The sequence below is a fragment of the Jatropha curcas genome, chromosome 2 (assembly GCF_041381405.1).
Source record: "Jatropha curcas cultivar XTBG-Jc1 chromosome 2, XTBG_Jcur_1.0, whole genome shotgun sequence".
NCBI classification, from domain to species: Eukaryota; Viridiplantae; Streptophyta; class Magnoliopsida; order Malpighiales; family Euphorbiaceae; genus Jatropha; species Jatropha curcas.
The window spans coordinates 286,508-306,543 of record NC_143152.1 but is presented as its reverse complement, the minus strand read 5'-3'; the positions used below and the strand labels follow the sequence as shown (position 1 = coordinate 306,543).

The 20,036-nt window shown below is 37.2% G+C and overlaps 4 protein-coding genes across 15 annotated transcripts; 1 reads left to right on the top strand and 3 right to left on the bottom strand.

Moving 5' to 3' along the window:
* Nucleotides 1–300: 300 nt before the first annotated feature.
* Nucleotides 301–5,913, bottom strand: LOC105642173 (uncharacterized). 3 transcript variants are annotated; one of them, XM_037638430.1, is made up of 8 exons: nt 5,625–5,913; nt 4,711–4,893; nt 4,346–4,615; nt 3,241–3,275; nt 3,072–3,167; nt 2,483–2,666; nt 1,753–2,402; nt 301–1,527 (listed from the first exon to the last, which is right to left on the bottom strand). In XM_037638430.1, the coding sequence occupies exons 1-8, from the start codon at nt 5,746–5,748 to the stop codon at nt 721–723; spliced, it is 2,349 nt and encodes a 782-aa protein (XP_037494358.1). In that variant the 5' UTR covers nt 5,749–5,913; the 3' UTR covers nt 301–720. The 3 variants fall into 3 exon arrangements, with proteins under 3 accessions (XP_037494358.1, XP_012082285.1, XP_089573895.1); XM_012226895.4 differs by having other exon boundaries at nt 1,753–2,408; nt 5,625–5,912; XM_089717769.1 differs by lacking the exon at nt 5,625–5,913 and having other exon boundaries at nt 1,753–2,408; nt 4,346–4,638; nt 4,711–4,844.
* Nucleotides 5,914–6,702: 789 nt separating this feature from the next.
* On the bottom strand, nt 6,703–9,930 carry LOC105642172 (PWWP domain-containing protein 5). The gene has a single exon (XM_012226894.3). It carries the CDS (start codon nt 9,651–9,653, stop codon nt 7,053–7,055), a length of 2,601 nt encoding a protein of 866 aa, XP_012082284.1. The 5' UTR covers nt 9,654–9,930; the 3' UTR covers nt 6,703–7,052.
* Nucleotides 9,931–10,045: 115 nt separating this feature from the next.
* On the top strand, nt 10,046–16,926 carry MCM8 (minichromosome maintenance 8). 10 transcript variants are annotated; one of them, XR_005177930.2, is made up of 18 exons: nt 10,046–10,538; nt 10,648–10,788; nt 10,878–10,995; nt 11,139–11,361; nt 11,456–11,619; nt 11,819–12,082; nt 12,441–12,536; nt 12,713–12,865; nt 13,884–13,954; nt 14,041–14,159; nt 14,463–14,592; nt 15,064–15,115; nt 15,254–15,410; nt 15,532–15,706; nt 15,842–15,874; nt 16,116–16,242; nt 16,381–16,494; nt 16,704–16,926. XR_005177930.2 is itself a non-coding variant. In XM_037638427.2 (18 exons), exons 1-18 carry the CDS (start codon nt 10,344–10,346, stop codon nt 16,752–16,754), a joined length of 2,391 nt encoding a protein of 796 aa, XP_037494355.1. In that variant the 5' UTR covers nt 10,046–10,343; the 3' UTR covers nt 16,755–16,926. The 10 variants fall into 10 exon arrangements, 7 of the variants coding, with proteins under 7 accessions (XP_037494355.1, XP_037494354.1, XP_012082281.1 ...); XM_037638427.2 differs by having other exon boundaries at nt 10,914–10,995; nt 16,116–16,286; XM_037638426.2 differs by having other exon boundaries at nt 16,116–16,286.
* HCF152 (Tetratricopeptide repeat (TPR)-like superfamily protein) lies at nt 16,885–19,758 on the bottom strand. Its single transcript, XM_012226893.4, has one exon. The coding sequence runs from the start codon at nt 19,560–19,562 to the stop codon at nt 17,301–17,303; it is 2,262 nt and encodes a 753-aa protein (XP_012082283.1). The 5' UTR covers nt 19,563–19,758; the 3' UTR covers nt 16,885–17,300.
* Between the last annotated feature and the right edge of the window lie 278 nt (nt 19,759–20,036).

Here is a 20,036-nt window from a genome sequence, read left to right as displayed (position 1 = left end):
TATGTGCTCTGGTCCATGACGACGCAGTCACGCAGGTAATAATTCGTTTCTGTGAGACGAAAAAACATTGGTTCGTTCACCCGGAAAAACAAAACCTGTCTATGCATCGATTAATTGTCCTCACTGAACTGATAGAAAATACTATTAGAATAGCTGTCTTTTTTATATAGTTCAGTGATAGAAAATACTATTAGAATAGCTGTCTTTTTTATATAGTTTTCCCGGTTTTGGTTGTATCGAATCGGGTGCTCAGTGAGGTGATACATGACGAAAATAATACAAGATTTGCTGGGAAAATGATTACCGGTGAAAAATAAAATTTCAACTATTGCCGGAAGTTGTACACAAAATAAGTCTTTATGGTACTACTATTGTCTGACAAACTCAAAACACGTCAAATAAATAAAAAGGAATATTCTGACAATGTACATTAACTCCACTGAATCTCATTCCTTCCTTCATCACATGTGGTGACCTTCATGTTGTTCTAATACAATATACAAAAGCAAGCTCTAGAAAATGGAATTTTCAGCTCTCAGATTCCTTATGTTGCAATATTCATTTTCCTTAGTTCTTGCAATAAAATGATTTCTACTCTTTAACAATTGTTGCTTCAAGGACTAATCTACCTGCATGGCATTCAGAGACGAGGCAAATTCTCATAGGAAAGCAGAACTTATTTACCTTCAACAAATTTGCTGCTACACTGTCAAGTCATCTTTAGCTTTCATCAATCTCCAAGGCTACCCCTTCAGTATGGTTGAGAGCAGGAGCAGGCCTAAATAACTTCGCAGAGTCCCTCGGGGGACTAGTATCAACTTCTCTGCTTTCATTGACGTGATTGAAAGAAGAATAATCAAGAACAGGTTTTTGTTGGATCTCCTTATAAATATCCACAGCTTCAAGTTGTAGGGCCATATCACCGACTGCATCTCCAAAATAAGTTTGTTCCTTTTCATTAGCAACCAAAGGAGAATACAAATTGTTCTTTTGATCATCTATTGCATTTTCAGCCACTTTTTGCAAGATTATGTTTTCATCCCCAGACAAAGAACTCAAGTCATGTATAGCTCCAAGTCCTGCAACTTTTATGCTGCCATTACTCTCATTCTGTGGGCTCATTTTATCTTTATCTAGGCTGCCATTTCTTTCACCATAATTGATAGGTTGATTGTTTACTGATGTATGACATTCTTTTGGAGAAATTTTATCAGCCTTCAAGCTACTTTTTCCACCATTTCCAGGAGACATTCTATTCTGAAGTTTGGGAGGCATGCCAGGACTGCATTTTCCATTTCTTGAAACACTACAGACTTTTGGTGCAGCATTTGAGGTCTCCTGAAGAGGAAAAGGAGGTTTACCTTTGTTTCCTGGGGCAGGTTGCAGACCAGTTTTGGTGCCCCGAGCTGCCACAACAGTTCTAGCAGGTTGAAGCTTTCCGAGCTTTGCCTCATTTGAAGCCACACTGGTACCATTTGCTGTCCCATTTCTAGCCAAGCCACTGGGACTGCGCACTGCCGATCTAGCCTGAATAATGTAAATGTCATAAGTTGCCAAAGAAGATGGAAAGGAAAGTGATAATGAACAAGGGAGGACATTTTGCCTGAATAGATTTCAGTAAAACATCTTGTTAGGATAAGGAGCGCAGCATTCCAAAAAGACAATTTCAGATATTTTTCCTTGAAAACTATTTTGGCAAAACCACTTCCCGACTAGGGTAGAATATTTCATAAATGGGAAATTGGAACTGACCCCATCAAAGAAGCCAATTTTTGGTGATGGCAACCGAAGCCCTGATGGTTTGGTAGACTCTGAATCAGCAAGTGCCCCACTTCTTATTGGAACTCTCTTTACATGCTCACTTGACAATCTAGTGACCTGGGTACCTTGTTTAACTGAGCATTTGTCACTAGAATGGATTTGAGAGTCCAAAACTTGAGGAAAATCACCATTATCAGACGCATTTTCACAAGAGCTAATGTCAATGCTGGGTCTTGAACTATTAGACCTTCTATTAAGTGATGAAGTTGGTGAAAATGATTCCAAAGACCATTCACTGATAGAACTAGAAGGTGATATGCTAGAAGAGAGCTTGGTCACAGACTTCATATAAGGTGAGATATGTCGACTTATAGACTGATTCTTATTTGTCAATGTGGTTTTGATAGTTGAAATATTGGAGAGATGATTACCAGGTTTTGGATCAATTTTTCTTTTTACGGTGTTGAAGGAATGTTTACTGCTACTGTCAGATGACAGGCTTCCTGAACTATCAGCGGAGGAAGAAGTTGTTAGCTCTTTCTTAGATGCCAATGAAGATCGCAGGGAGGACTTTAAAGGTGGTTTGGGATTGGGGACCGCATTTCTTGAACCACCCATAGTAGGAAGTTTTGATCCCCTACCTGCCACTATTAAATACATAGCAGTCAAGCATGTTTTCTGTATATGGAAATAATAAATATGAATAAAGTGATAAAATTACCAGCCAATTTTTTTGGATTATCTGCACGACTATTTGAATTTTTTGCATTATCCTTTTCCATTTTGGCATGGTTAGCACCCAAGGAAGCTCGTTTGCCTGCTGTTGTTAAGATGGGACCGACTCTGCCAGCTATCTTGGGTGGCTTACAGAGAGATGAAGTTGATTCTCCATTTATAGAACCAGACTGCAGGAAAGCAAACCAGTCAAGCCATGTTTTGAAAACAACTCCATTTGACATTGTTAACCACTTAATTTGTCCTTGCTTACAGAATTAAATATCTGCAAGAGAAAATAAACAATAACATGACTTGGTAACATTTAATCCTGATAATTTAGAACGAGATGGGCAATTCCAGTCACCTTGTTGAATAGCTAATATCTACTTCCAGTTTAAATCTTTAAATTACTGCTAAGTACACATGTTGACTATTTCCAGTCATCTTGTTGAATAGCTAATAGCTACGTCCAGTTTAAAACTTTAAATTACTGCAAAATACACGTGTTGACTATTTTCATACGAAAACAATAAAACATTTCTTAAAAGGATCAAGTAGATACATGCAAGCAATAGGATCAAGTAAATACATGCCTTTGGAGCTTGTGGATTAGGAGAGACCTGGTTCGCCATTTTCCCTGATCCTTTAATGATAACATTTGGCTTCTTGGGAGATTTTTTAGTCTTTAACTGAAGTTCCAATGCAATAGAATAAGTACCATTAAAAATAATAACAATTAATGACTAACAACATTGAACTCACCTTATTTTGGGTGACAATTGTCACTCTCTCTGAAGCTGAAAGGAGAGTCACTGTTAGTTTGAAAGTAATCAAACCAAAAAGGATGTGCACGGTATATCAGTTAAAATGTCCCAATAAACTCTATAAGTTAAACAACGAAATGAAATAGAGTTGCGCCTCATTAACGTCATCTTTTAATTAAAAATATCTCCAGAGCACAGGTACAAAAATTAGACTATCTGAAAGATCCAAACATATTCATACATGCAAGCAATAGAGAATAGAAGTCAAACACCATATAGCCAATGTAACTAAACAGATAAAAAATGCTCTGACTTTTCCTATACAATTATTTATTTAATTGAGAAAAAAGGCTGCATCTAGTCCAAGAACAATAAATAATTTAGAAAATGCATGTTTATCCTTTTACAAAAATAAGTCATCTAGAGATTCAAGTTGTTAAGTTCAACAGCATTCTAATCCACCAGGGTTGGGAAACTGCTGATACTGGTGACACTCGTGGAAATCAAGGTGGTTATCATGTCGTAATGACTTGGGAAATAAAGGATTGCCCTTGGTTGCCCTTTTTGACAAAATAATACAGAACTTCTTGATGGAATTATCAATTCTAATGGTGATAGAAAGAGTTGGAAATATATATATATATAGCCACCCGTGCAGGACAAATAACCTCCCATCTAGCTACTCCACACAGGCCTTAAAAGTGCCTATTTTTCTTTCTTCACAAACATATAGAAAGTTTGATTGAATTGCAGAAGAGAGACATGCTTTGTTTTGTAAACAGGGGATGTAGACCCTTCCTCAGGGACTTGCCCCCTTTGATTAGCCCCACCTAATTCCAATTCAAGTTCTTATTCATTGGAAATGCTTCCTCTACTGGAGCTGGTTGGATCAAAGCAAATGCTATGATCAAAGGTTTTTCTCCGAGGATATCCTATTGCTACCATAGCATAGCTAAATAGAGTAAGTTGATTTAGTCTTGGAGTTTGTGGTTCATGGCTATGGAGCACTCATGTAGGAAGAAGGCAAGTCCTAAGTGCCAACAAGTCCATCTAGAAAAAGTCATTTTCTTAGTTTTCTATATATATGTAAATGGATAACTCACATTTAATGAGTTGGCCATCATTAACTCTAGATCCAGCTTTACAATGTGAAATTGCTGCATTGGCTGCTTTACTAGATTTCTGGATTGAAGCTCTTATGTCTCCAAACAAGTCATCCTCAAGTGTTTCTATTGTTGAAATATCAGTCACTAATGTAGATATTGAATCAATAGATCTGCGCACGTCCTCTTCAATTCCAGGTAATACATGGACTTTGCCTACTTTCTCAGTTCCTTCAATCATATTAGATATCTCCTCCGGTTCCAAAACACCTGGTTACACATAAGATGCATATCTAACTAAAAGATCATATTAAATTTGAGGAAGGATATATAATACCAGCGCATAAAATGAATAAGAAGAGTACCTGCACTAGTGAAGAAAGCACTATCCCAGGCTAAACTGTTGCGTAAGTTGTACTTTTCATTTTTTCTCATCTTTTCTTGCTCTGTTGATTCAAGCGGTTGAATTACTTGTTTATCATCTTCAAGAGATTCTTCACCGTCTTGCACATCCAGCAACTGAACATTTTTGTTCTCTGTCTGCTTATCTGTACATAGCATAATCCCAGAATATTCAAAAACAACAATTTTCTGATTGCAACAAACAAAATTGAAATAAAAAGCAGAAAATAAAAGCTGAAAATTTGAGCTATCATACATGCGAACCCTAAAATCCCATTTTCCATGTCAAGGCAAAGCAACATCAAACTAGAAGTTTTACAAATTAAAGACCTATACCACTTATGCTGCAACATGTGATGCATGGCAGCATATCACTGCATTATAAAAGTTACATGACAAGTGCCTTGAGAGAACTGCTCAAAAGGACCTAATGGTTAATCTACTCTCATCACACTTGTCATATAATTGATGGGGAAATTCAGACTGTAACGCTATGCATCAACATTTCAATTCTTGAAGACTAAAATTTTGAATCTACTAGAACTTGTTTATTATTATAAAAGCAACAGTATTCCTCAAATACCCCAGTTGACATCTATTACTAAGTAACGCTATGTCAAGCTATTAATTTCCCTTCAGATACCAATAAAATCTTGTCACATCTACAGAGTTTTTTTCTCAGCTCAACTTTGCATCTAATTATTTTCACTTCTTCCAATTATTGATCAAATTAATGTTTTAACTAAAGAAGAATCAAAGTAATAGAATCAACCAGATCAGTCATCTTTCAAACGAAATTTACAGAAATGAAACCTAATGCAGATCACATTAAGGTACCAAATCAAGGGAAACGAAAAGTAATGTGCGAAAGAAGGACCTGAAAGATGAGGAGTTCGATAATCCCGGGGAGGAGAATTGTAGAGGCAATCGTCCTCGAAGCTGACATCAATGAGACTTAGGCTTTTATCTTCAAAACCAAAATTCGCTTCGGATTCGCTCATCGTAAAGATCGATCAAAGAAACAAGAAAGAGAGTGGAATTGAAATTGGATTGCGGTGGCGAATTGGGAAAAAGAGAGGGGGGAAAGGAGGGAGACGGAGTTTTGAATTTTAGAGAAAGCGCCTGTTTTTAGTTGTTGTTTTTTAGGTACAGAAGGGGAAAGGTACGAGCGCCTCGCGTGTGTATCGTATTTGGACCGTTGATGATATGGCGATGCTGAATAGATCATGGGATGATGACATACTTGATTTAAAACTTCGCTTTTCCTTTAAATTTTTAGGGATGCAATAATATAAATCGCAAGCAATTTCTCCAGCACATAAAAATATATTAAATTCAATTCACAAATTAATAAAAAAACAATTAATATGACTAAAGTATGTATACAAAATGATTAATTTTTTTAGTTCTTGTCAATATTTTTCCAAAGGATTCTTATTTTACATCTTAAATGAAATTAGCGAATTAAAATAGATAGTATTTATTAGTCTAAATAGAAAGAAATCTATTTTTATGTTTTTAGTGTATAAAATAATTTTATTTTTCTAGCGTATAAAGTTGTATTGGATAAATTATAAAAATATAAATCTGAATATATAGACCGATTAATCTATAACATCCTCTCATATATCTAAATGTAACATAAAAAATCTCTCTATTAATAACTTAATCTCGTAACCATTTCCATTGAGATTTTGAAATGACATTTTTTATATAGTATTTTAATTGATATAGAATTTATTTCATTTATAAATGATTTAAAAAATTAGACCATATTGATTTGAAATTCATGAATTCTCTAGGCTGCAACAATCCTCATTTTTTCGATTTTTCTTTCCTCTTTTTTTTATGTCTTCATAATGGATAGAGGTTCATTGGCAGGGACCAATGAACCAGAACATCAATGCAAGCGTTAACCCTGTAGCATGTAGGTGAACATATCAACAACAAAAAAATTAAAAATTGAATCTTCAACTACATTAAAATGCCTCATTGGCAAAATAAGGAAGATCACTCTTATCAAATAAAGTCTATTTCCTAAATAGTTTCGATACAATAATTACATCATTGCCCAAGGCTGCCTGTTTTGAACTGTGTTCTATTATGACTACCCCCTATAGTCTACTCAAGATCACCAGGGATAAGCCAAATCTGTAGAACAAAAAGAAACTACCAACAGTTTTAACTTCATGCTTGTGCCATGGACACACCACTTCAGAATATGCCACTTGACTACAGTTTGATGCTTTAGATTGTATTTTTCCTCTGCAGAATTTGCATCTTTCTTGCTGTACTTTGTTATATTTCAAGAAGATTTACCAGGTGTTGAAGGCATGTACTTGAGGCGGTAACTGACAAGTGAAGGTCCGAAAATGCTGTATTTACCAGCACTGCTGAATGCTGCTTCTGCATCATCACGCCTGTAGAAAACCACTTTTGCACGGTTCTTCTTCTTTAGTACTTCAGTCTGCGATTCCTTCACGCGTCCAAATCGACTGAATATCTTGTTCAAGTTTGATTCTGGAGGGATGGAAGCCGAGTGCGTAAAGTTTAGAATCAAAGCTGTTGGGCAGTTATCATCTTTGCAATGTGCCTTCAAGCCGCTCACTGGCTCTGTTGCTTCAATATCAAGAATTTCACCATTGCCTTGCCTTTCAGAATCCAAACTTGGACTTGATTGAGCACGTTCAACAGAGGGAATGATCTTTTGGGTTGCACTATCTGATGGCCGCTCTTGGGGGGGACCTTGAATCATCATATCTGTTGAACAAGAGTCTTTTGAATGCTCCGATTCGCATGCTTCCGCTCCTGATTTGCTCGATTCTTTCCCAAAACTATCACCAAAGATACACTCTAAGAAGGACAGCTTGTCCTGTGGTGATCTTGCAAGATCTAGGCGAACTGAGTTCCTAAATTCCACAAAGAAACCAACTACAGATCTCAAAAAGCTGCATTCTTTCATGGGATTTCTGGCAACCAAGCAAAGCTGTGAAATCATCACGTCAGATGAATAATCCTCTGTTTCAAACCATTTTTTACCTTGTGATTTGCTGGAGAGAGACTTCTCTTTGGTTGTATCCTTAGTTGAACATTCTCGAGAAGCTCCATCAATAGGTTTGCGCATTGGTGTTGGTCCATTCAGTTGGCTTGCAACCCTAAGAATGCTCTCTCCAACTCTATAAGTTCTCTTTGGCTGTGAAGAGTTGTTTTCAGCCCCTGATGATGAAAGACTTTTGCTGCGTTTCACTGCAGGGTTATCAGAAATGGAATCAACAGCCTTCCGTTTCTTATCGGAAGATGATGAAGTTGACTTGCAAGCAGCTTTGATCCCTACTCCACTTTTACTACTTGCAATAGATGAGCGTCTCTCAGCAAAAAGTTCAGCCAAACTTTTCTCTTTCTTTCTCGGATACACACTATCTCCAAAGAAGTTCTTGCGCTTAGGAGTTGGCTCTCCATCTTCAGTTTTTGACTTCACCTCTACAGAAGAGACATGCTCTTCATCTTTAATTTCAGCAAGAGCCTTTGCATTCAATTCATTGCCGTCCTCATTGCTCAAAATCAAGGTGCCAAGAATTTGGAATTCAGGCAGTTGAGAATAACCCTTCCAACGACTGAATGCCAATAGTTGAGCCTGTGCCGTTACAAATTCCAGCCTGTCTACTGCATCAAATGGCGATTGGCCTAACTCTTTAATATAATCAAGAAAGTTTGCAGGTTCAAAAGCATTTGCACTTGAAAAATTATCCGCACCTTCTCTACTACAAAAATCTTCTCCAATTCCAGCATTAACAATTATTTGAGCACTGATCTCACTGTACTCGGGTATGCAAGGACAGGCCAAGCCAAACTCTACTCGCCTAGAAACCTCATCCAAAGCACAATCAATGGCATAAAGAAATTCCTCTGAATTGTTCTGTCTCTCCATTTGTGAGAAATGGGATCGAAAAGGCTTTATCGTTGATTCTTCATTCCAAGCAAAAGTCTGATCCCCAAAATAAGCAATTAAATAGCTATCCCTTTTAAAATACTTCTTTGCCTTCTCTGATGCACAAGAAGGATCAAATATCTGCCCAGGCCACCAAGGATGGCTTCTCACTTTGCCCCATACGAGATCAGAAGCACTGAATTCCAGCTTTGAAGTATTTACTTTAGCATTCACATTGCCTGACTCCTTTCCATCAGCATTCACATACGAGTTCAAATCCACAACAAGATTTAGTGCGCTAGACTTATTATTACCACCATTTCCCTCGCAAATCCCTGCAACAGAAAGATTACTGACCACCATTTCACCTTTAGAAGTATTGACTTGATCATCAATTTCCATGTCCTGATTCTCAATACAACCAGAAATTACCTCCGCAGAAACATGACTAGCATCTTTAACAGGCGAGGAGTCATTAGCATTAACTTCCTTCCCTTCCATATCAACTGTTCTAGGCAAAGCACACGTATCATCTACTTTTTGGACTTTGATTGAGTTCTCAAAATCTGAACCAGAACAAATCCCCTCCTTCAGTTCCTCCTTAACTTGATCACACTCACCAAATTGTGTTTTAGTAAACTGAACCACTTCTCCAGAAGAGACATCAACAACTGTATTGCTCTCTTCTTCTAAAGACTTAATTTTGGCTTCCATATTAATCTCTCTATCTACAGACTCACTCTGTCTCTCCAAACCACCATTGCCTAACCCGTTAACAGTTAACTTAGCCCCTTCAAAGTCCTTAACTTGGTCTATCACAGGTTCAAGGGTCTGACCCTTAGGGTCTGTTAGGGTTTCAGCGTTTGATAACCCAGGCATAATCATTGGTTCCGGGATATTAAACCCATGAACATCGTTTTCTGGTTCTACTGAAACGACGTCGGAATTAAGGTCGATACGGTCTAGATTCGCAGACATTGACACACTCCAAAAATAGGAAAACGAGCTACAATTATCTGTATATAATTAAATCTCTGGCAGAATATAGAAAAACCCCCAACTTAAAAATGAAGAGAGAATAGAACAGAGGGTCAAAAGGGGTACCTTAAGCAACTCTGTGAAGAGAGGGACAACTATCTATACAGAGATTGTCAAATAACAGATAAGAAAAGTTCTGTGAAGATTTCTAGAGAGAGACAGAGAGAGAGAAAGAGAGAGAGAGAGAGCGGAGATATGAGAGGGAAGAGTCAGGTGAATGGGGTTGCTTTCGTACCGGACATGGTTTTCTAAGTTGAAAATCTGCATCGACACGTGGATAAGATCAGACGGCTTATAGTTAGTATGCCCGTTTTATCTTCTGGTGATGTTGATGCCTTACCAGCACTCCACGTGTAAATCTCTTTTTTAAAAATTGCTGCCATTACTGGACGAAGCGGCATCGTTGAACTGCTCATACAAAATCTTGAGAAACGACGGCTTTCGAGAGGACCTATCGTCGTTTTTCTAAAAGATGGAGAAGTCGTCTTTTAAAATATCGTGTCGTGGACCTTTTCATCAATAAAACGATGAAGCATACAAAAGTCAGGTCTTTCCCGCCAAAACGAGGGGAATTTAACAAGAACCTGGTGGCAGCGAGGGAACGAGAGAGAGTCTATCTGATCGATCGCTATGTATGGAAGTAAAGGAGAAAGCACCAGCCGGAAGAAGCACCACCGCCCGATGACCGATGCAAGCAACAGTATGGAAATCCTGGCCGTTTATTTTCCGACGAATGATTTCTCCGTTGACGAGGACAAGCTGATGCTGATATCTGATCTCATCCACTTCTTCTCCACATCTCTAGGACAAGATCTCGCTTCTCAGGTCTCTCTCTTTCTCTCTACTTTGAGAAATGATGAATTTGCCTGGGCTAGTTTTGAGCGACTGGCTTTGGTTAAGAATTTGAGAAACTGAAATTTCAATACATGAACAGGTGAAGGAAGAGAATGGCGCCTTCTTTTTGCCGATTGACTTTGAACAATTTCGAAAAATATGTGATGTTGAGGAATTTTATGTGATTTTAGAAGAGAAGCCTAAAGTAGCTCTCTCTTGCCTGGGCGCTGCAGTTCACAAGGTACAAGGTGCAGGAAATTTTGAAGTTACTTTCTCGCTTGTTCTTTACTTTACTGTGGTTTGAGTAAATCCAAACTAACTTTGAAGCAGGTGCTTTCAACTAAATGCGAGGAGAATATTTTACAGGTTGGCGCGAAGATTAACATCCGTCTTCACAACTACCCTGAATCAATGATTGCTCTGAAAAACCTAAAAGCAGCATATATTGGTAATTTTCACTTTAGGCTTGCAATTGAAATTTTATGGTCGGTTTTGTTTCTCTTTCTCTTTCTCTCTTTCTTTTCCCCTTGTTGGTGTTTATTTGTGCTGGTGAAACACTATGATGCGATGTATCATTTGGTGAAATGGCAGATAAGCTTGTGTCTGTGCGAGGGACAGTAGTAAAAGTTAGCACAGTTAGGCCTTTGGTGGTACAAATGAGTTTTGATTGTGAAAAGTGTAAATCTAACATCGCACGCATATTTCCTGATGGAAAATTTTCACCACCAACTATTTGTAACTTAAACGGATGCAAAAGTAGAACTTTTCATCCCATTCGATCTTCTGCTCAAGCCGTAGATTTTCAGAAAATAAGGCAAGCCCTTCAATTTCAGAAAATAACGGGTTTGTCTCTTTGCATTTCTCTTCTGATTTATGTATTCCTCTGAATATTTGTGTCACTCATCCAGGATACAGGAATTACTAAGGTCTGAAGATCATGAAGAAGGGCGAGTTCCTCGGACAGTGGAATGTGAACTGACTGAAGATCTTGTTGATGCATGCATCCCTGGGGATGTGGTAACTGTCACTGGAATTATAAGAACAATAAACAATTATGTGGATATTGGAGGAGGTCAGGTGAAAATATTTCTACACTGGATTTTGCATGATTACAATTCAAGATTATTGAAGCAGGGATATTTCATGGCTAACTTGCTCAATTTTTTTTGGCACATAATGTGTTTATGATTAATAACTATTTCATATTAGATTATTATGGTTTGCAGATCTCAACTATTTCCTAACATGTTATCTGCAATCCATGTTTACAGGAAAATTGAAAGGCAAAAATCAAGGATTTTACTATTTGTACCTGGAAGGAGTTTCCATAAAAAATTCCAAGTCACAATCTACTTCTTTTGATTTTCAAGATTCCAAGTCTAATGCTAGAGCTACAGAGCTGTCTGATTTGTTCTCATTTTCTCCAAGGGATTTGGAATTCATTGTGAAGTTTTCTGAAGAATATGGTTCTGATATTTTCCGTCAAATAATTCAATCTATCTGTCCTTCAATCTATGGACATGAACTTGTCAAAGGTATCAAGTGTCTGCCAACTGATAAGCATTAAGAATTCAAAATGTTGCTTATCTTTGTAACTTTTTCAGTTGGAAAAAAATAATTTTTCAAACAACATCAACATTTCCTGGAATTTAACTAATAAAATATCATTCTACCTCACACCATGGTATTCAACTTTTTCCCTTTTTGATGCTAGTTATCTTCATCATGTGATAATCACATCTTTAATCCTGTCTAGAATGGTTGATTGTCAGTCAGTTTACTGAGTAATCTGAATAAAAGGACCTAGCAAGTTTTCTCAAGTCCTGCATTATTGATTCATGATTTGAACTTCAATAATGAAGTGCTGTGTATATTTTTTCTGACTTTTAACAGCTGGAATAACATTAGCACTGTTTGGAGGTGTACGCAAGCATTCAATGGATCAGAATAAGGTTCCAGTTAGAGGAGATATCCACGTCATAATTGTTGGTATGCTTAAATTTCTGGCTGCCCTTATTATGGAAATAACATAGGATACATTATAATTAAAATGGATATTATTCTCAACAAAATTATCTAATCTATTAGAAGTCAAAAGTAGTTTCTTGTTTTAAGGATGGGTGAAAAGAAAATGAACTTGCTAAATTTATTTCCTATTTTGCTAGGTGATCCTGGACTAGGCAAGAGTCAATTACTTCAAGCAGCAGCAGCTGTTTCTCCACGTGGCATTTATGTGTGTGGCAATGGTACAACCAATGCTGGCCTCACTGTTGCAGTGGTGAAGGATTCCATGACAAGTGACTATGCGTTTGAGGCTGGTAACCGATTGCCTCTTACTAGCCTTTTCTTTTCTTTTCTTTTTCTTTTTTTTTTTTTTTTTTCTAGTTGTGTTATGATGTATTGATCTGTTTATTTACAAGTTCCATAGTGTTGAAAAGTGAATGCTTTACTTATCATGATTGACCAGAAGCATCTGATTAGACTCTGGCACACTGAAGAGAAACCAAAGATCAAAACTGATAGAAAGTTTTGTGTTGTTACGCTCACTTCAAGTAGATACTAAGAATTATTGGCTGCTATGTCAAGATATGCCCTTTGCTTTTAGTTCTTGTATAGGCTATAGTTCTATATATAAGAAGTATCATACATGAACTTTGGTGCAACCAGGTTGCTCCATTATGAGCTGGAGATTATATACATGGAAATAGCATCCCCAAAACCTAATGCCCATGTGCTAGGAAATCATCTTTTTACAAAACAATATGTAGGATGTAAGAGGAAAGCATTTGTGGAAGGTCAGTTTATTCCTTTATGAGTTGTGGGAACAGCCTCTAAAAGAGCAGGGCAAGACTATGTAAAATTGACAACTCTATCCCAAGTTTCAACCTTAAGTTACAGGATCAAAAGGCTGAGTACTCACTTGTTCCAAAGTTCAGGAATGTAGTGAGCTGACTCTCAAATGCCCTTGCGTAAAAAAGAGACTTGTTGATCAGGAAATAGAGTGGGAACTTTTGGAAGGAAGATGCGTCCAAGTCTTAACTTTATTTGACCCTTATTCAATTTAGAATTGACTCCAAATTATGCTTTCAAGACTTACACAATATGATCAGACATGCCACATATAGACTTTTAAGTTTAATAAGCAACAATTAAACTTTAGGAAAATAACAGAGATAGGTATTTCTTTAAAATAGATTGCAACAAAATGAATGTTTGTCCCCTTGTATCTGCATGTTTGACAAGTGGGTTCTATCTTCAGTTCCAAAGTTTCTATATTATCCTTGTCGCATGAAATTTTCTAATGATGTCTTAATTAACGGTTGCATCTCTCAATAGGTGCAATGGTGCTAGCAGACAGTGGATTGTGTTGTATTGACGAATTTGATAAAATGTCTGCAGAACATCAGGTTTGTCCTGACCTGCTGATCGATTAGTTCTTTGTTTTGTCCACTTGACCTCTAGAATATATTTACTTACAATGGGATTATTACAGGCTCTTCTGGAAGCCATGGAACAACAATGTGTGTCTGTTGCAAAGGCTGGCATGCTAGCAAGTTTATCAGCACGAACTTCTGTTTTAGCAGCGGCAAACCCTGCTGGTGGTCATTATAAGTAATTTCTTCTTCTTCTTCCTCTCTTTTTTTTCTCTCTTTTTTTTGGTCTATGGGTTATTTTTTTATCTTCAAGCTTTCTAATAATGGATGCAATTCAAAGGCAACAATTGTACTTAAAATAGTATCTCCATGATCTGGGAAAAGACTGAAAGTATGGTACTGCAGTGAATTGGCATTTTCTGATACACATAACAAGTTTTGCAGTAACTGAATAATGATTCAAGTAATGCCTCCAATTATACATATATACTTTTATTGTATATCTTGTTTAGTATTGTTGATATTTGTATCCAACTTGCAGTCGAGCAAAGACAGTGAATGAAAACTTGAAAATGAGTGCTGCTCTTCTCTCACGATTTGATTTGGTATTCATATTACTCGATAATCCTGATGAAGTACTGGACAAACGAGTCTCAGACCACATAATGTCAGTAAGTTGCCTTGTCCAGCATCTCATATTGGCACATTATTTATATGAAAATATTCCAGTGACGTGAAGCATTATACATTGTGGAGAATGGGTCTGCTTTTGTTCAACCATTTGTCTCTGTGTATGTGTTATGTGCCTGCATGTGTGAGTGTCATAAACATATAAAGTAGTAAATTTCAAAGGAAAAACCCCAGTTATGTTTGAAGTAATTGTAATAGAAAATTAATAGTTATTTGCGTCACATGGGATATCTTGTTTGTATTTATCCACGTTGCAATCACACTTTAAATGACTGGAGTAGATAGAAGATTATTGGTATTTAAGGAAGACTATTTGTCCAGCAATTGGAGAATTTTGTTAGTTATTAAAATTATGAATTCTTCGGGACCAAGCATGAAAGTTTTTGGATTTTCTCATTTAGTGTTTGTTTTAGGATATGAAGTTATGAATAATTAATGTGTCCATCTCACAGCTTCATGCTGGATATGGAGAACAAGCACCAGCAGCAAAAAAGCTACGGATAGGTATTCTTATTCTTCTTCTTCTTTTCTTTTTATCCTTTGTGGAAGGGGGCTTAGTAAGCTAGTGGTTCTGCTTATAGAGAAATGTACTTTTACATGAGGTATTTCCTTTGATATGTGTCCTTATTTGATAAATTGCAGCATCACAGAACAATGGGAGCATAGATATGAGTGTAAGAAGTGGTTCTTTAATTTCAAGGCTGAGACTTGAACCAAATAAGGATGCTGATTTTGCTCCTCTGCCTGGTCCACTTCTTCGGAAGTATATTGCTTATGCAAGAACTTACGTATTTCCTAGGTAATTTTGGTTGGATCTTTTCATTGTGAATTTGATGCAATCTGTATGTTGAGACTACAACTGCGCGTATTTGGTACTGCTGATTTATTTTGCATGTATATAATTTATTCCATTGATACAGGATGTCAAGACCAGCAGCGGAAATCTTACAGAAGTTCTATTTACGCCTTAGAGACCATAATACTTCAGCTGATGGTACACCAATAACAGCAAGGCAACTGGAAAGTCTAGTGAGGCTTGCCGAGGCTCGGGCTCGGCTAGAATTGAGAGAAGAAATAACAGCACAAGATGCAATGGTAATGATATTGTTTGCTAATGCTAAATTCTTTTGTTGGTCCTTTATCTATTGTTTGGTCATTCATCTTTCCAGTTTTTTATGAAATATTTTTCTGTTAGATGGTTCTGAAATCTATGTCAATGAACCCTTAAAGGATTCTGAAGCTTATGTCAACGCTCTGTTGCGGGTGAGAAGTACTAACACTGACAACACATATACATCAAATGACGTTAAAGTTAGTCATAAACAATGGATAGCTGGCTTTCTCTGCGCTTTTAGTTTAATTCAAGACGGGGATAACAGTGCGTACTTAATGAGCCTTAAGTTTGATACCTAACCATATTTCAATTCGCTTTACAACAAGTAGTTTCTCATTATATTTCATTATCTTTCCAACCAAATTTTCATTTTTGGAATCTGCTTTGCAGGATGTTGTTGAAATAATGAAAGAATCCCTATATGATAAATATGTAGATGAACATGGTGTTGTGGATTTTGCTCGGAGTGGTGGAATGAGTCAACAGAAAGAAGCTAAACGGTTTCTAAGTGCCCTCAGTAAGCAGTCAGAGTTGCAGCAGAAAGACACATTTTCAATTTCTGTATGAACTGTTTTTTCTGCCCTATATAGCAATAAAAACTGTGCACTCTCAAAATAAACTCATCCTCTAATCTATTTTCTTGCTGGTATTTCAGGAGATATACAGTTTGGCAGATAGGATTGGCTTAAGAGTTCCAGATATCGACACATTTGTTGACAACTTAAACAGTGTCGGTTATCTACTTAAGAAGGGACCAAAGACATTTCAGGTACTATCGTGTGTATTTGGTCATCCAAAAACGCTTCTATACTCGTGACAATAACCGGATAATGCAATGTTTATATCAGAAACAAAACTTGTTTTTTTTTGCTGTTCTATCTCAAGCAATCAAGAGTAATATAATTAAATTAGCTAATGTTCATTTCCAGTAACTTACTACAAGCAACTTCTGTTTAATGACTGTACTTTGTACTGCAGGTGCTAACATCGTCTTATACACGGAGTCAATCTTCAAGGTCAAGGGGTTGAAATTCTTTGAAAAACTGGTAAAACTTCCTCTGTGTTGTGTTTAAATATCTCATCAAACTATTCCCAGGGAATCCTGACTGTATAACCACAAAACAAGGCCACTACGTGTAAAAGGTTGTATTAACTTGACTTTTAACATGAATCAATTCTGAATAGTCATTTTGCCTGAACAGATTTACATATATTTGTTTTTACATTTTACAATGATAATTTTGAATCTACAATTCAAGGTTCATAATATACAGATACAATCCGGTAAATACTATTTTCCATTTACCTTTGTGTAATTCCAATTTCAGTAAACGTAGTCTATAATCAAGTACATGGAAGTTATCCAGAATCTCAAGTATAAACACCAGTGGTAGGTCTCCATTTTCCTTTGTGTGAAATTCCATTTTCAGTAACATAGTGTACAACCAAGTACCGTGGAGATTAACCTAAACCTCAAGCATAATCACCTTCATCGATGGTCTCCATTTTCCTTTGTGTGAAATTCCAATTTTATTAACAGTTTACAACCAAGTACCTGGTGGTTGACAGTGAATCTCAAGCATAATCACCTTCATCGGTGGGTCCAAGCCGCCACTCACTCCCATAATAAGAATTTGGCAACCCCAACCAAAACTTGAAAGCCTCAGCTGCTCGTTTTCTCTCTCTTCTCCTATCTCGCCTTGCCTGAGAAGCATGTTTACTAGTAAACATTCTTGAATGCATCTCCACATAGATCTTTTTATACTTGGTTTTATTTGGTGGTATCCCATTTTCTTCCATGCAAGCCACTATTTCTAGTGCTTTTTGGAAGAAAGCAGCCCTAACACAAATATCAGCCAGAGTATCTAGCAAGCCTTCATCAGGTTTCAGTGTTGGTGGACAAGGCGAATTGGAATCAGACTTCTCCCTATCCTTTTGCACCATACACCTTTCCTTGACTTCTTTCCAAAGTAGAAGTGCTTCCCCTGGTTTTCTAGCCAATGCTATTCCATTTGCAAGACTACTATAAGTAGCCACATTGGGGTAGAAACCATTCTCCTTCATTCTCTCGACTATTTTCTTGGCTTCCTCAATCGATCCCAGTTTACAAAACCCTTCAACTAGCATATTCCATGCGATCAAATCAACTCTCACACGCGGGTCTTTGAACATCTCATCGAAGACCTGGTTAGCCAACTTTGGTTGACCTGATAAGGCGAAAGCTTTCATCAAAGTAGTGTAACTGATCTTGGTAGGAGCAATTCCTTTTGCTCGCATCTCATTAAAAAATGCAAGAGCTCCTGCACTATCATCAACTTGTATACATCCATCAATCAAAGTATTATATGAAACCACATCAGGTTGAATTTCCGCATCATCGGTCATTTCCTTGAGCAACTCCTTAGCCTTATCAATTTGCAATTGCTGGCAATGACCCTTCAGCAGAATATTGTAAGTAATCCTATTCGCAGGCACACCAATTCTAGTCATCTCTGCCAGTACTTGACGTGCACGGTCCATAGAACCAGCCCTTACAAGAGTAGAAACAACCGTTGTATAGGTTACATGATCAGGATGACTAGAATTATCATCCTGATGTCTCATTGCCTCTAACATTCTTATAGTATCACTTACACGACCTTGCTTCATATAACCCTTCATTAAAGTTGTGTATATTCTACAGTCGGGAGCATAAGCTTTAGGCAACAATGGTGGTTCAGTATTAATAGCTTCAATCCAATTTGGAAGCAATTTCTCAAACACAATATCTTCCCCACTTTGACCCAACTCTTCATTCTCAGTTAAATCTCTCTCATCATCAATCAAATCCTCCATATTTGCTTCCCTCATAATCTTACAAAGATCTCTCCTTTCTTCCCTCATTGCTTGAACTATTTTCTCTGCAGTTTCCAAATCGCTAAATCCAACATAGGCAGCTACAAGAGAATGCAAAGTAGTCATACATAAAGATACACCATTTTCAATTGCCCTCTCCAAAACAAACACAAGCAAGTCTTTTCTATTACATCTAGCACACAACTTAATTATAATATTATAAGTCATGATATCAGGCTCAGCTCCAAACTCAGACATTTCATCGAACAATTGTAAGAACATGTTTTTATCTCCTATATTAGCACAAGCATTAAGCACATTGTTAAAAGCAGCAGTATCTGGTCTTGACTCTGCAACCATTGTCACGTCGGAGAATCTCCGTACACGGCGAGTAACTGATTTAAAGAGTTTGATTGCTTGTATGGGGCCATCGTCCGGGGAGGAGGCAAGGCGACTGAGAACGGCAGACCAAGCCTTCACGTGAGGAAGATAACCGGAACGTAACATTGAGTTAATGAGAGAAACGGCATACAATATTTGACCAGATTTTGTCGCGGAGACAGCGAGTAGACCAAGAGAATTAGCGTCGAGTCTGTGGAGTTGGCGTTCATGGCGGAGGCGCGTAAGAATGGACTGGGCGCGCTTAAGACTAAGAGAGTTGTTTTGGTAAGAGAGTTGAGAAACTAAGCGGCTAAGACAAGTGGGATTTGGAAGATGACAAAATTGGGTATAAAGACTCCATGCCTCTTCGGTTTTTCTTTGACGGAGTAGAGATAATAGTCTTTGGTCATCACTAGCAGTAGTTAAAGAAAGGTCTGTTGTTGTGGGATTTGCTTGGTTAGTAGCAGAATACGTGCAAAAGTGGAGTGTGGGTTTCGATGCGACAGTGGTGCTGGTGGTGGAAGATGGTATAGAAGGCCAGTGGAAAGAGAAAGCATGGGGTAATGGGTATAGATTAGAAAGCGGCGAAGAAGAACAGGAGGAGGGTAATAGTGGGTTCATGGTTGGAGATGGTGGTGGTCCATTTGATTTTGGGCAAAGAAAAGAAAAGAAATGGTGGAAAAGGAGGGACCTTCAGTTTTATTTGAATAGCGAAGAGAGAGAAAGTACAGAAGATAAGGAAGGAACAAGAGATAGTCTTTTGATTTTTGGTGGAAGCGAGAAGTAATACGTTGAGCATATGCTATCCTCTCCTTTGTCTCTACAAGACTTATGCTTTCTTCTATTCTATTTGTTTAGAAATTCACTATCTATTAAAATTAAAAAATAATAAGAATTGTATATAACAATTAATATTTAATTGACATCCAATAGTTTCTTACAAGTAATACTAAAAATTAATTTTTGATTGACATCCAATAGTTCTTTTACATATATTATGTTCTTAAGAAGAAATATATTTTACATGTGTTCTAATGAAGTTACTTGCCTTCAATAATTATATCTATTACCGTATACTTTACTACTTTGACTAAG